The sequence below is a fragment of the Oncorhynchus tshawytscha genome, linkage group LG08 (assembly GCF_018296145.1).
Source record: "Oncorhynchus tshawytscha isolate Ot180627B linkage group LG08, Otsh_v2.0, whole genome shotgun sequence".
Lineage (NCBI taxonomy): Eukaryota > Metazoa > Chordata > Actinopteri > Salmoniformes > Salmonidae > Oncorhynchus > Oncorhynchus tshawytscha.
The window spans coordinates 54474585-54489449 of NC_056436.1; the positions used below are offsets into that span (position 1 = coordinate 54474585).

Sequence of the window (14865 nt, forward strand, 5' to 3'; positions counted from 1 at the left end):
AAATTTCAGCTTTTCATTTGTAATTCATTTGTGTAGGTCAGTGACAAAAAAATCTACATTTTATCCATTTTATATTCAAGCTGTAACACAACAAAATGTGAAAAAAGTCAAGGGGTGTGAATACTTTCTGAAGGCACTGTAAACGATATGCAGGACAGACATCCCAGTTCAAAAGTATCAAAAAAATGCTACTCACAGTTGGCTGCATGCACACCAAATATTAGACAGCAAGCTCTTGATCCAGGGCGGGATTCCCTGCAGTTACCAAGCGAAGGTTGATTTTGGAAGAAGCTAACCACTTACCATGTAAACTCACCCCATTTCGTACAAATGTGCGCAACCGCGACATTCAAACGAGGCTGCAAAGAGAACTAATGGGACTGTAGCACCTGCGTTGACTTCAAAATCTGGGGTGTGAACAATGTTTCTATTCAAGCGTTGATCGATATGATAAAGGCTCTATAGTATTGGAGAAAAGTTGAAAAAACTGACCCTCCGTTACATTGTGACTTGTCATGCCGTAACGTACAGCACTCGTAAAGCAACTATTTCTGTCTTACAATCTCTCTCCACCAGGTGCAGCACTTCTCTCATCGTTTAAAAACAAAAGATGGACAGTGACGGGGGTAAGGGGGGATACCTAATCATTTTTTGCGTTATCACTGCAAGCGATCATGATTCTCAAAGCCGCTGTTTACTTCTGAAGATCATTTCAGCACCGCCCTAAAAATCCGATTCAAATTCGACACAAACTTTCAAATAGGTATGTGATGACACATTATATAAACTCTTTAGAGTGTTTTATTTACATTTTAGAGGCGATAAGGTAATAAGTTGGACAAATCGAGTGAAAAAAAGCAGTTTTCCCACACATCTCCTCTCCTTCTCACTACCACGCATTAGTTTCGCTTGCCCACCCGCCATTTTTTTAAAGACCCGACGGAGCTCATTGCCTTCTTGAATCATGCAGAAACGCGCAGCGTGGAGGTCTCGGCATGAATTATGTTGGAAAGGGGAGAAATTGTGCTTTACAATGGTATTGACATTACAGTTGATCTGGAAGTATTATGTTGTTTGGGCGCTAAAATAAGGTCAATTGTATGGACCGAGGCGATGTACAAAAGTGAGTGAGTTTACGTTAACTAGATAGCTAACTAGCTACTATGATAGCAAACCAAATGCACAAATGCAGAGCATTTAGCACATTTTAGACGGTTAACTTAATTGTTATAAGGTATCTAACTGACAAACATTTAGTTGTGAATTAGATACCATAACTAAATCACCTGGTGCGTGCTGCACAACAGGGAGTGACTCACAAGACTCCGGTCTCTCGTTGTTGTGTGCTTGTAAACAAACAACATGTGACTGGGGACTACCAGTAAGCTTCATAATGAAAAATACATGAGCAGGTGAAATGAAGAACGCAATCGGCTTTTTCTCCTAACGTATTGCACAAGTTGACTGCAGGTATTTACTTAAGTTTCTACAATTATTCAAATCTTTAAAAATCCGGTGGCAATTTCCAAATACCAAATACCTTGAAAAACCATCTGGCGGCTATTTCTAAATAGCTCGGTATACCGTATATACGGTATTTTAATTTAATTTATTTTATCCAACAATGCAGTTTTAAGAAAAATATTGAATATATACAGGTATTGAATATCCCTTTGAGTATGGTGAAGCTATTAATTACACTTTGGATGATGTATCAATACACCCAGTCACTACAGAGATACAGGCATCCTTCCTAAATTAGTTGCCAGAGAGGAGGGAAATCGCTCAAAGATTTCACCATGTGGCCAATGGTGAAATTTAAAACAGCTTTAATGGCTGTGATAGAACTGAGGATGGATCAACATTGTAGTTACTCCATAATACGAACCTGATGGATAATGGAGTGAAAAGAAGGAAGCCTGTACAGAATAAAATATTCCTTTTTACAATAAGGCACTAAAGTAAAACTGCAGAAAATGTGGCAAAGAAATACACTTTATGTCCTGTATATTATTAACCTTTATATAAACAGGAGAAACAAGCTGAGACAGTTTATTTTACAGTTGTGTCCTGTGATACAACAATAAAAACAACAAAGCAATTAATAAGAATTTAAAACTAAACCAATTTAAAACATAAAAAAGTACAAAGTACAAATATTAAAATGAGTAAACATCTATGAGAAAAACACACATTACAAAAAGCAATCACAGTTCATAATAAAAACGTTAATGTAATGTGCATTTAAACTGTCTTACAGGCACCAAAATATCTAACTGGAGTTCTCTCTGCAATTCATTCCATGAGTGTGGAGCATGATATTCAAGTGCCGTTTTGCCTAACTCGGAGTGAATCTGGGGTATCTCTAGCACTAGCATGTCCCATGACCGAGTCTAATAAATACTGTTTGACCACTGGATTTTTGAGTTAAGATAATTAGGAAGTTTCTGTGAGACAGCTTTATAAACCAATATCAACCAGTGTCTGGTCCTTCTAAATGTCAGGGAGTCCCAGCCAACCGAAGTGTACAAAAAGCAATGATGTGTGCAAAAGTTTGCACCAGTAACAAAGCGCAACGCTGCATGATACACTGCATCCAATTTCTTCAGTACTGATGCTGATCCATGCATATATAAAACATCGCCATAATCAAGCACTGACATAAAAGTGCCCTGTGAAATTTCCTTTCTGTGATGACAGACAAGATTTATTTCTATAAAAATCTAATTCTCAATTTCAGCTTCTTTACCAGCTCAGTTATTTTTAAAAGAGATATTATCATCTAACCAAATTCCAAGGTATTTTTAGGTGGGAACACATTCCAAAAGAGAGCCATCATGGATAGCAATGTTCAGATTTTCCAATTGTATACTATTGGATTGTGAAAATACAGTATACTTAGTTTTACTTGAATTAAGCACCCGCCTAAGATCTACAAGTGCATCTTGAAGCAATTGAAAGTCAGATTGCAGGAATGTGATGGGGCTGTGGCATATAGTACTGTGTCATCAGCATAGATATGAAAGTTGCATTTTTTCACTGAGTTGCAGATATCATTTATGTTTTTTTATTTTTATTTATTTCACCTTTATTTAACCAGGTAGGCTAGTTGAGAACAAGTTCTCATTTACAACTGCGACCTGGCCAAGATAAAGTGTGAATAATAAAGGATAATAAAGGAAAATAAAGGACCTAAAATCGAACCTTGTGGGACTCCTTTGTGTACAGTGACAAAATCTGATTTTACCCCATCTGAAATAATAGCCTGAGATCTATCACTGAGAATTCTGAAACCACAAACATGTATCTGAGGCCAACCCCAATGAGGTCAGTCTCTTCAGCAGATGAGAATGATCAACTGTATCGAAAGCCTTCGACAGGTCAACAAACAAAGCAACACTTTAACTTCTTATCCAAGGCTCTTACAATATAATTTACAACCAGTGTGGTGGCTGTGATAGTACTGTGCCCTGGTCTAAAACCGGACTGAAATTTGTTCAGTATGTAGTTGTCAGACAAGAAAGAGCGAAGCTGTACATTTACCAATGACTCTACATTTTTGCAAGACAAGACAGCCTAGAGATTGGTCGATAATTATCAAGGTGACCAGTATCCCCACCTTTGTGCAGAGTCAGCACATAGGCAGTTTTCCAAATCTTAGGTATGACCCCAGAGGTCAACATGAGGTTAATAATATAAGAGCACCAGAGATAAGTGATGCAGCTCTAGCCAGCAACCCTGGGTCAAGTTTGTCAGCCCCTGTTGCTTTCTTAGTGTCTTTGGCTAGCAAGGCATCAATAACTTTCTCCTCTATGAAGAGGCTTAGTGAGATTCCCTGGCCATCAGCATACTCATGCATAATCCCTTAATATGTATCTTTTCATCTGTCATTTGTGGTCGACGTTTTCTCATTAAGATTGCCTGCTGCAATGATGTGATTGTTGAAGGCATTAGCAATGCCATTCGTATCAGTAATGAGTCCAGTATCCAACCCTATCTGATTTGGGAGTGTGGAGTGCATATTGCTCTTTAATGTTTTTAACTACTTTCCAGAATTTGGCTGGATTCCCATAAGTCATTTAAACATAGTAAACCGATTTTGTTCTTCTAACAAGTCTGATGCACAGGTTTCTCAGCTGCCTAGCAGTCAGTCAGCCAGTCAGAACAAGAATACGTTTCTCTAGCCGTAGCCAATTCTACATCTCTTTTACGAATAGCATCAGAAATGTTTCACTCTAACCTTAGTGTATGGAGCATGTTTATCGCAATGGAAATAAAAACATGAGTACACTTTTCTAACGTCAACTCGGCTCCATGTATATTACAAATAGATTACTATGGGAATGATCCTGTAAGAAAGCGTGTTCACTAAAGTTTCTGCAATTTCTTTTAGTGATAATAGAAGGTTTGTCCCTATGAATTCTGACATTCTCTAACACATGCAATGGGGCAGTGATCACTGACACCTAATGGTTATACTCCCCTAGCTCTATATTTCTCAGGTGCATTTGTTAGTATATAATCAAGCAATGAGGACTTTGTAGGCACCTTAAGATTTGGCCTTGTTGGCTCAGTGATTATTTGTGTGAGATTTACCTCAGTACAAAAGTCTTTAAAACTATCTGAGTCCTGTGTTTTCCAATCAAAAGTTCAAATCTCATCGGAAAATGACTTCAGTTGATATAAGTGGCTAATAATTCTGTTAAATGGCTAAGCATATTCTGACTAGCAGAACGTGGGTGATATACTCCCAACAATTTTAACTTTACAGTTGTTACCTAATGTAAGACTTAGAGCTAAAATTTCAAATAGATTTGGAATGGAGACAGATTTAATTAGTGAGAGGTAATTTTTAGCATAGATAGCCACTCCTCCCCATCTACTCATCCTGTCAGCTCTAAAAACATTGTAACCATCCAGTGCAATATCTGCATCATTAGAACTCCTTGATAACCAAGTTTCAGATAAAACAAAGAAATCAGGACTAGCCTGAGAAACTAAAAGCTTAATGAAATCAACATTTGTTGACATATATTCAAATGTAAAAACCCAAGTCCCTTACAGTTTTTAAAAACGTGGGTTGTTGATATCGACCGGGGTACTTGAAGTGTTTGCACAAGTATAATCGCCAGTGTGAACCAAGTGAATGGGGACAAGATTACTAAGTACATTACCTCTGCGTTTATGAAAACGTGGTTAAACGGTAGTCTGATACAATACTTGCTATAGCAATACTGGGACTAAGCCTATATCGTTTTTATTGTTTAAGTACCTTTTCCATGTTGGATGATAGGAGGTGGACGCCATTTTCACCCAGATGAATTCCATTATTGAGGAAGTTCCTCTGTTTTTGGAAAAAGCAATCAAAATTGTCAACAAATGACGTGCCCATGTCTTTAGAAAGACGCATTAGCCATAGATGAAAAGACCACATATGACTAAAACTCTGTCCCACAATGGCGATGAGATTGGATGGTTCCTGAGATAACGATTCTTCCCGCAAGGCTTCGAGCTGTTTCCAAGAGCAACAAGAAGTTGTTTCTGAGTCTCTCAGACTTCACTCCCATAATGTCATTCGAACCAATGTGCAACACTACTGTTGTCAGGTCAGGAATCTGCTTCTTGACTACTGGTAAAATTCCAATTAAGTCGGTGACTTTAGCACCTGGAAAATAAAGTGTGCGTGTATCTTAGATTGACACTTGCTTTACCATTGAGCTCCCGATTTTTTTTAAATAGTAGCTAGCCGTTTACCATTATTGTTTTCTTGCACAGCTCCATTTTTATTCTTGGTTTTTCCAACTCCAACTCGGCCACCACAGATCATGAAGATCAGAGCTCCTGGCGCAAACACAGCGCAGGCAGAGGAATCAAATCAAATCAAATTTATTTATATAGCCCTTCGTACATCAGCTGATATCTCAAAGTGCTGTACAGAAACCCAGCCTAAAACCCCAAACAGCAAGCAATGCAGGTGTAGAAGCACGGTGGCTAGGAAAAACTCCCTAGAAAGGCCAAAACCTAGGAAGAAACCTAGAGAGGAACCAGGCTATGTGGGGTGGCCAGTCCTCTTCTGGCTGTGCCGGGTGGAGATTATAACAGAACATGGCCAAGATGTTCAAATGTTCATAAATGACCAGCATGGTCGTATAATAATAAGGCAGAACAGTTGAAACTGGAGCAGCAGCACGGTCAGGTGGACTGGGGACAGCAAGGAGTCATCATGTCAGGTAGTCCTGGGGCATGATCCTAGGGCTCAGGTCCTCCGAGAGAGAGAAAGAGAGAATTAGAGAACGCACACTTAGATTCACACAGGACACCGAATAGGACAGGAGAGGTACTCCAGATATAACAAACTGACCCTAGCCCCCGACACATAAACTACTGCAGCATAAATACTGGAGGCTGAGACAGGAGGGGTCAGGAGACACTGTGGCCCCATCCGAGGACACCCCAGACAGGGCCAAACAGGAAGGATATAACCCCACCCACTTTGCCAAAGCACAGCCCCCACACCACTAGAGGGATATCTTCAACCACCAACTTACCATCCTGAGACAAGGCTGAGTATAGCCCACAAAGATCTCCGCCATGGCACAACCCAAGGGGGGCGCCAACCCAGACAGGATGACCACATAAGTGAATCAACCCACTCAGGTGACGCACCACTTCCAGGGACGGCATGAGAGAGCCCCAGTAAGCCAGTGACTCAGCCCCTGTAATAGGGTTAGAGGCAGAGAATCCCAGTGGGAAGAGGGGAACCGGACAGGCAGAGACAGCAAGGGCGGTTCGTTGCTCCAGAGCCTTTCCGTTCACCTTCCCACTCCTGGGCCAGACTACACTCAGAATTATCCGGATCAGACGACCTTGGACCTGAAGGCGCTGGAACGTCAGGATCCAAAGCTGTTTGACGTATGGAGAACACTCATTGCTTTCGGCGCTGTAGAGGGTCGAGATAGAGGTCCTCGCTGGCATCGAATCCCACGCCGTACCGTGATGCAGCCTCTAGCTGCAGCCTCTGTAGAAGAACCAGCACCCTCCCGCGGCAATGGCCAATCCAATGACGATAGTCTGCCCGATGGTGAGACTCCCCTCAGCTTGGTGGTGTTTGCTGCCAATGGAGTGGAGAACGAGAAGATAGGAGGACGTGGCTTCCCCAATAGCTGGTACAAATGAGCGATTTGTTTACTCAAAGTAGCAACTTCTTCTCTATGGCCTTCGGCAATTGCTCCATTGGAAATTCAGGTGTTTTTCTTTATCTCGGAACTGGCCGAAATAGACACAGCTCCGGCATCTTATACATCGCTTGTGCAATCCATCGTCCAACATCGTGCGAGTTGGTCAGCACATATAAAGCGTTATGTTTGAGGCAAATCCAACACAACACATCACTGAGTACCACTCGTAGTATTTTCAAGCATGGTGGTGGCTGCATCATGTTATGGGTATTCTTGTCAGTGTCAAGGGCTAAAGTTTTTTGGGGGGATAAAAAGAAAAGGAATATAACTAAACACAGGCAAAACCCTAGTGGAAGACTTGGTTCCAACACAAACTTGGAGACAAATTCACCTTTCAGAAGGACAATAACCTAAACACAAGGCCAAATATACACTGGAGTTTCATACTAAGATGACATTGAATGTCCATGAGTGGCCTAGTTACAGTTTTGACTTAAATAAGCTTGAAAATCTATGGCAAGACTTGAAAATGGCTGTTTAGCAATGATCAACAACCGACTTGACAGAGATTGACGAATTTTAAAAACAATAATGTGCATATATTTCACAATCCTGGTGTGCAAAGCTCTTAGAGACTTACCCAGAAAGACTCACAGCTGTAGTCATTGCAAAAGGTGATTCTAACATGTATTGACTCAGGGGTGGGAATGTAAAAAAACATATTTAAATTAGATATTTCTGTATTTCATTTTCAAGAAATTTGAAAAAATGTCTCAACATGTTTTCACTTTGTCATTATGGGGTAATTGTGTTGATGGGTGAGCAAATGTTTTATTTCATCTATTTTTTTAATTCAGGCTGCAACACAACAAAATGTGGAATAAATCAAGGGGTATGAATACTTTCTGAAGGCACTGTACCAGAGATGATGTGTAGAGATGTGGGGCAGAGAGAGACATCAGCCTCACAGAGGATGGTACACTGACAACAGCAAGTTTTCCTTTGCTGACGAGGATTTATGTGTGCATGTTAATGTTCATAACCATGCCTCTGATCACTGTGGTGCATGGGGGATGGTGGTGAGACAAAGAGCGGACGAAAATGAGAAAAAGCCTTGCGTTGGTGCTTTTACTGTGAATTGCTTGTAATTGTAATGGGGTGCAAAGGATGTAATTTAGTCACACAATCTCTGAATAGAATTTCCTCATAGTCACAGGTCTAGGATAAGCTGACCTTTCGCCAATCCTACCCTTGACCATAAGGGGAAAAAACTGAACCAGACCTTGGATCAGTATCTGGAAGCAAGCCATCACGGCAGGTCGAGGTTCAGCCATTAGGCGCCACCCATAAAACAAAGCCAAAGAGTGAGGCACGTAAACATGCCTGGGCACGTGCTTGCCTGGCTCTGTCTGATTTCCTCTGTGGTGAATGCCTGTCTGGAGACTTGACTTAGCTTTGGAGATTTACAGATAACTGCTGAGAGAGAGAGAGAGAGCAAGAGAGAGCTCAACTTGTTTATGCCTGCTCTTGTGGTCCCTGCAGTCTCATTCTAGTTCAGCGTCTTACTGTGTTTTGGGTGGTTATCAGCCCAAAACCTGTAGGCTGTGTGTGTGCAGGGCTCAAAACCAAGTTTAGTTTGAAGTCTTGGTTGAATCTTTGCGATGGAAAAATGTATTTAATACATTTTAGATTAAGGCTGTAACGGAACAAAATGGGGAAAAGGGGAAGGTGTCTGAATACTTTCCCGAATGCACTGTACTTAACTATCAAAAGTAAATGGAATTGCTAAAATATACTTAAGTACCAAAAGTAAAAGTCTAAATCATTTCAAATGTTAGTTTTTTTAAATTTACGGATGGCCAGGGGCACTCTCTAACAGAAATAATTAGCAAATGAAGCATGTGTGTTTTAGTCCACCAGGTAAGAGAGTCCGCCAGATAAGAGGCAGTAGGGATGACCAGGAATGTTCTCTTGATAAGTGCGTGAATTGGACCATTTTCCTGTCCTGCTAAGCATTCAAAATGTTTTTGTATTATTATTATTTTATTTGTACCTTTTTTCCTTTTTTATTTAACTAGGCAAGTCAGTTAAGAACAAATTCATTGGATGTCAGAGAAAATGTATGGAGTAAAAAGTACATTCAATTCTTTAGGAATGTAGTGAAGTAAAAGTCATCAAAAAATATAAATAGTGAAGTACCGTACGACTTATGTACTTTACACCACTGTGTACATGTCCAGACAATAGTGACTCGTCCACTTAGCTAGTTGTGGCTGTGGGGTGGTTACAGCATTTCTTCCACATTACCCATCAATTTAGACAAGTGTGTCTGGTAGGGGTGTGCCGACATGGCCATACTCGTAATCGTGTCTGTTAATAGACAATTGTTAGTTGGATCGGATGATACTCGTGATCGGGAAAAAATGGTAGTGTTTTAATATGCCGAAATAGATACCCCCCTGCACTTTCTCACTGCAAAAAGTAGCTGCAGATTAGAAGCAGCGCGTGTGTGTCCTCAATAAGCAGTGGGCAATTTGCTGACACTCAGTGCATTAGCATTTCATATTTTTTCTATTTTTTTAGTACATGGCCTCACATGTGAATCCTTGAAGAGATGGGTTTGGCTAAGGCATAAGAGGGTGTGAGAGAGGCTGAATAGTTGTAGACAAAGAAGAGCTCTCCAGTACTGTAGGTGTACCAAACATTCGAGGCCATTTTCTCAAAAGTGGGGTTACAAGTGCATCAACTTTCAAAGCAGAATTGCTTTCCCATTCTTCCTTAACTGCAGCGTATGATGTACCATTTAGTAGCTCTGAGTGTCTATTTTTATCCAATATAAAAAACACTTTCAGATTTTGCTACATAAGACCGAATCGAGGTGTTCGGTCACATATATCATTCCCCTCTGCGCAAAGTCAATGACACTTAGCAACATTATTTACATTTTAGTCATTTAGCAGACACTCTAATCCAGAGCTATTTACACAAAAAAGTAGCACAACAGATTTGTCACCTAATTATCTCAGGGATTCAAACCAGATACCTAGCGGTTACTAGTCCAATGCTCTTAACCGCTAGGCTACCTTCCACTTAACATTACGTTGCCCTTATGCCATCATGTATTTACTGTAGGACGACATTTTGGCAACTAAAATCGAATGACTTAGCTATCGTCAGTAGCTGTAGAAAACAAACAATGATTGAATTGTAATAACAGGAAACTACTTTAGATGTGTTCTGTTTTATGAGTAACTGGTGTGGAGTTCCATCAGAAGACATCACGTGTTCAGAAGTCATTATGTGTTTAATCCAAATTAAGTGAAGTTTGAAAGTCCAAGGTCAACCCGAGGTATCGCTCCTTTTTCTGTTTCAGCTTGTTACTATGTTTTCAGCATTACAGTGGGGGGAAGGGGACTAGTTAATCCTAAATTTAAAATTAAAAAAATTCCACAGGCATAACCACAGATTTTCAGAAACGCACACATTCGTATCTGCTTTCTTGCTATCCATCTCCCAAACTCACATCCACACCTTTGGCATGAGGCACTGGAGTTAATAAGTCAACGTACGTCATGGCTGATTTCCCCCCTGGGCTTTGGTACATCACGTGCACTGTGCTGGGTCTATGGTACCCTTTCCTAGTCTAGCCCGGCCAGGTCCCTACATGTGTGTTCAGTGCATGGTCTATGGTGAACTAGCATAGCCTAGCCCCATAAAACCAATGATTAATGGGAGCGGCCCATTGTGCAGCGCCATAGTTTTGACTGGCCGTGATTTCTCATTAACCCTGGGCAATAGAGCATATTGTCAAGCCAGCTGCACGTCTTTCGTGATAAGCGGAGCTGGTGGGTGTGTATGTACAGTACAGTATTAGGACCGGGGGCAAGGGGGCGTGTCTCAGGTCAAGGTTTCTTTCTCTTTGTTGTTTGTCCTGCTTGCTTTATGGCCGTTAGATAGTGAAGTGAGGGCCAATTTCTATTGAAATGAGGTGCAATTCCTATCTAAAGAGGGTTGTGTTTGGGTCTTTCTGTGCATGTGTGCGTGCGTGTCATGCGTAAATGCGTGCATATTTGTGTGTTTGAGTAGACATAGCTCAACTGCAATAGTCAGCAGTAGACCAACTAGGTTGTCGGTCAGTGGTTTAACAACTTACTGTTAATTTGAACCTTGTTTTGCGGCGGTTGACCACAAGCCAACCACAATGTGGTTGTTCTGTGGACGCCCTTCAATTTGGGACCATGGTCACAAAAACGATGTGTGCGCTTCCATGAGGCTGAAGTCAGCCTGTTGTGATTCTGGATGGCCAGATTGCTAGCAAGAATGACACTGCCATGGGGTTTTGGTGCAGTTGAATTAAGTAGTGGTCTGTTGACACGAATTTGAAGTGAAGAAAGATGGTTGTGGTCAGTTGACACATGAGTTTGACATGAAGAAATCCCTTCCTCCCTCCACCTTCTCGCTGTTTGTCAGGTAGCTCAGTGCAAGGGTGCTCTCAATCACCCCATATCCCGTGGCACCCGTGCTCCCCAAACACGCTGAGTCAGTAGCCAGGTGGCGTTTGGCTAAAGGGCACCTTTAAGAGAGGGCTTCCACTGAGGGAGAGCGAGGGAGGGAGGGAAGGATAGGTACAGAGAAAGGGAAGGGAGAGGGAGAGGAAGAGATGGAGAGAGAGGTAGAGAGAAGAATAGTGTAATGACTTAACTGTTGTCATTCAGCCTACATGACAGGGAGTCATTATACCCAGCCCTCTGAATTACAGCCCTTTTCTCTCTCTTTCTGTCTCTCCCTTTTTCTTTTGATCTCTCTCTTTCTCTTAAGAAAACAGATGTTTTTAGGCCAATTCTGGAGGAATTACCATCTGGTAACATTATTGATCAATCGAAGTTAAACTTTCAAGGACTTTAGGAGCCAAATGACCGGTGAAGGATAGTCTTGATGCTTCTTTCGTCACAATGTTGGTTTAATTCTGGAAGTGCAACAAACAAACAAAATATCTGACAAGGGAAAGAGGATGAAGCCGTTTGGCATGTTTGTCGTTTTGACATCTTTGAGGAAGGGGGATGTCTGTAAGAAAAACAATACATGTTCTAAAAGGAGGGATGTCTGAAGAAAAAGAAAGAGAGGTTCATGTCACAGTGAGAATGCAGGTAGTCACCGTCTCTAGAAAATAGAGAATGTGTGCTACAGGAGAAAGGTAGAAGCCTCATGTTTTCTCCACTCAAAGTGGATGTTTCCTGCCCAAGACAGAGCCCTCATCAAACTAATTAATCACATATGTGTGTGCGTGTGTGTGCGTGCGTGTGTGTGTGTGTGTGTGTGTGTGTGTGTGTGTGTCTCTGAATGTTTGCCTTTATTTTCAGTTGGTATGTATTAGATGCGTAAATATACTTGGAGAGTTAGCATGCTTAGGCTTGCTTACCGAAATGGCAATGGATGCCACCACGATGGAGTCTACTGTATACTATGCTAGGCTATAAGGTAGCACAGAGCAGGTGGGTTGTCTTAATCTCATGGCCTTGGTGTGTGTGACCAGTGTGCCATTCGTCAACACTGAGGCAAGGTAAACTGCGCACACACATACACACACAGATGTGTAGTAAACAGGCACGTAGATTTAGACAGATTCCCGTACACACACACTGATGTACAGTAGACACACTTACACACACGAGCACACACAGACACACACAGTGCACTTTCAGCTGCTATTAGTGGTAAGGCAAGCTGTGGTAAAGAGCCCAGAGGGACAGAGAGGAGTGGTCTCCAGCAGTAACATGACTCCCCCTGGCCTGTAGCAGTCAGCTGTCTGGACCCTCTTACTACCACCAACTTAACATGGAGATGATTATGATGATCACAGATGGCTCTACCACTCTGCTTATGAATTTTAAAATAAACAATTATTATTTTCCACTGGCTAATTTCTCTGCAATGCATTGCGGTCATTGTCCATGAATGAATTCCATTATACCACATCACCTTTGTTGGCACCTTTGTTCGTTTTTCACATTTCTTCAACAAAGGGTATACAAAAATTCAGGAGCCCCTTTTCACATAATGGATATATTATACGTTCTCTTACACATTTCTCTTGTCTCCACATGTATTCCCTCAGGCCATGGGATATTCAATCCGTCACTACACAGCTCTGGTTGGCTGTGCAGGGGTTCAGAACACTGTCTTAATAAATGAGGAATGGGTTGCGCTAGGGAGAGTAGATCTGATCCGCTGACACTGTCTATTGGGACTGGCTGGTGATGCCATGCAGATGGATGGCAGACTCTCTCTATGCCACCCTATTAAAACCCAGCTCCAGGACCTTAACGCCTTGAAATGCTAACGCAGGGAACTGATTAATGATCATGTAGAGGAATAGGAATCTGTTGACTGGCTCTGTATGTCTTTTCATAGTGGCTAAAGAGAAATTGGTTGGGAACCCTCTAAATCTACTGATTCAGGATCGGAAGGGGCTCTGTTATTGACTTTGCTCTGTGGATCCTGTCAATATGGGTGACGTGAAATTGCCTATCCAATTGTGTTATGGATCTGACATAAAAAAGCTGGCAGATTGAATATAGTGGAGGGAACATGTGCAAACTGTGAATAAGTGTATGCTAACTGACTGCCTCCAAAATCAGGGATCGGGACTAACTGGTTATTGCTTTCATTGACTTGACGTGTCACAAGAAAACATGCAAAAGCTCTGATTGGTTTACCACAAAAACCTAGCCACTATGCTATTAACTCCCCTCTACTGTGTTCATCAGGTACGGGTGACACTGTGGCGGTGATGATCACTGAGTCGTACGGCAAGGAGATCCTGGGTCTGCTGGAGAGGAACCTGACGGTGCTGGTGAGTGTGGTGGTGGGCCAGCGTGGCCAGGCCAAGAATATCAACCGCGGCTCCCTGGTCTTCGTCTCCATCTCCTTCATCGTACTCATGATCATCTCTTCTGCCTGGCTCATCTTCTACTTCATCCAGAAGATACGCTTTACGAACGCACGTGACCGCAGCCAGGTAGGACATAGAGTATGTTTGCTAATGGTTACGCTTTCTTTTTTTAACAATATGGTATTTATTTGGCGTTTATGTACTTAGGGTCAAAGGTGGGCAAGAAGATACATCAAAATGTATCTTGTTACAAATATATCAATTTATCAATGTACTTTTATAGAGTTGTATTTTGATACAATACAAATACCTACAGGTATTATGCATTTTCAAAATACATTTCCAAGTACACGCCTTCACTACAACAACATTCTCAGTAATGGTAACAAATAAACACTTTACTTGCTATGACTGTGATATGTGGTTGTTTATCTAAATTAGTTGAATGCACTGCCTGGATAAAAGTGTCTGCTAAATGACCAAAATGTACATGTAAAAATGAACAATTGCAAAGCACAACAGGTATTATTATTATTGGCCTTCTTTCGGGGGTGGAGCTCATTATAATAATACCCAGCATGCTTTGCAAGTGATCATTTTTTCATTTACATTTTGGTCATTTAGCAGACACTATTATCGCACCATAGTGCCATCAGACTTCTGATACCAATGCAGGGTGAAAGGAGGGCCAACAAATTATGAACCATTATGAACCAAAAGTATCCTGTTACAAAATACAGTACATTGGATTGTAGTTCAGGCCATTTGAAATACAAATGACAAAATACTCCTAAG

At 41.4% G+C, this 14865-nt stretch overlaps 1 protein-coding gene across 4 annotated transcripts in view; it reads left to right on the plus strand.

Annotated features, from left to right (window-relative positions):
- Positions 1 to 14865, plus strand: part of LOC112256321 (E3 ubiquitin-protein ligase RNF130) — a 73997-nt gene that overhangs the window by 36578 nt on the left and 22554 nt on the right. For 2 of the 4 annotated variants that reach the window (XM_024429487.2, XM_024429486.2), the window contains exon 4: positions 13946 to 14208. In XM_024429487.2, the coding sequence (XP_024285255.2) occupies positions 13946 to 14208 (263 nt within the window). The remainder of the gene's footprint in view (positions 1 to 13945; positions 14209 to 14865) is intronic. The other 2 variants (XM_024429489.2, XM_024429488.2) reach the window with 1 other exon arrangement.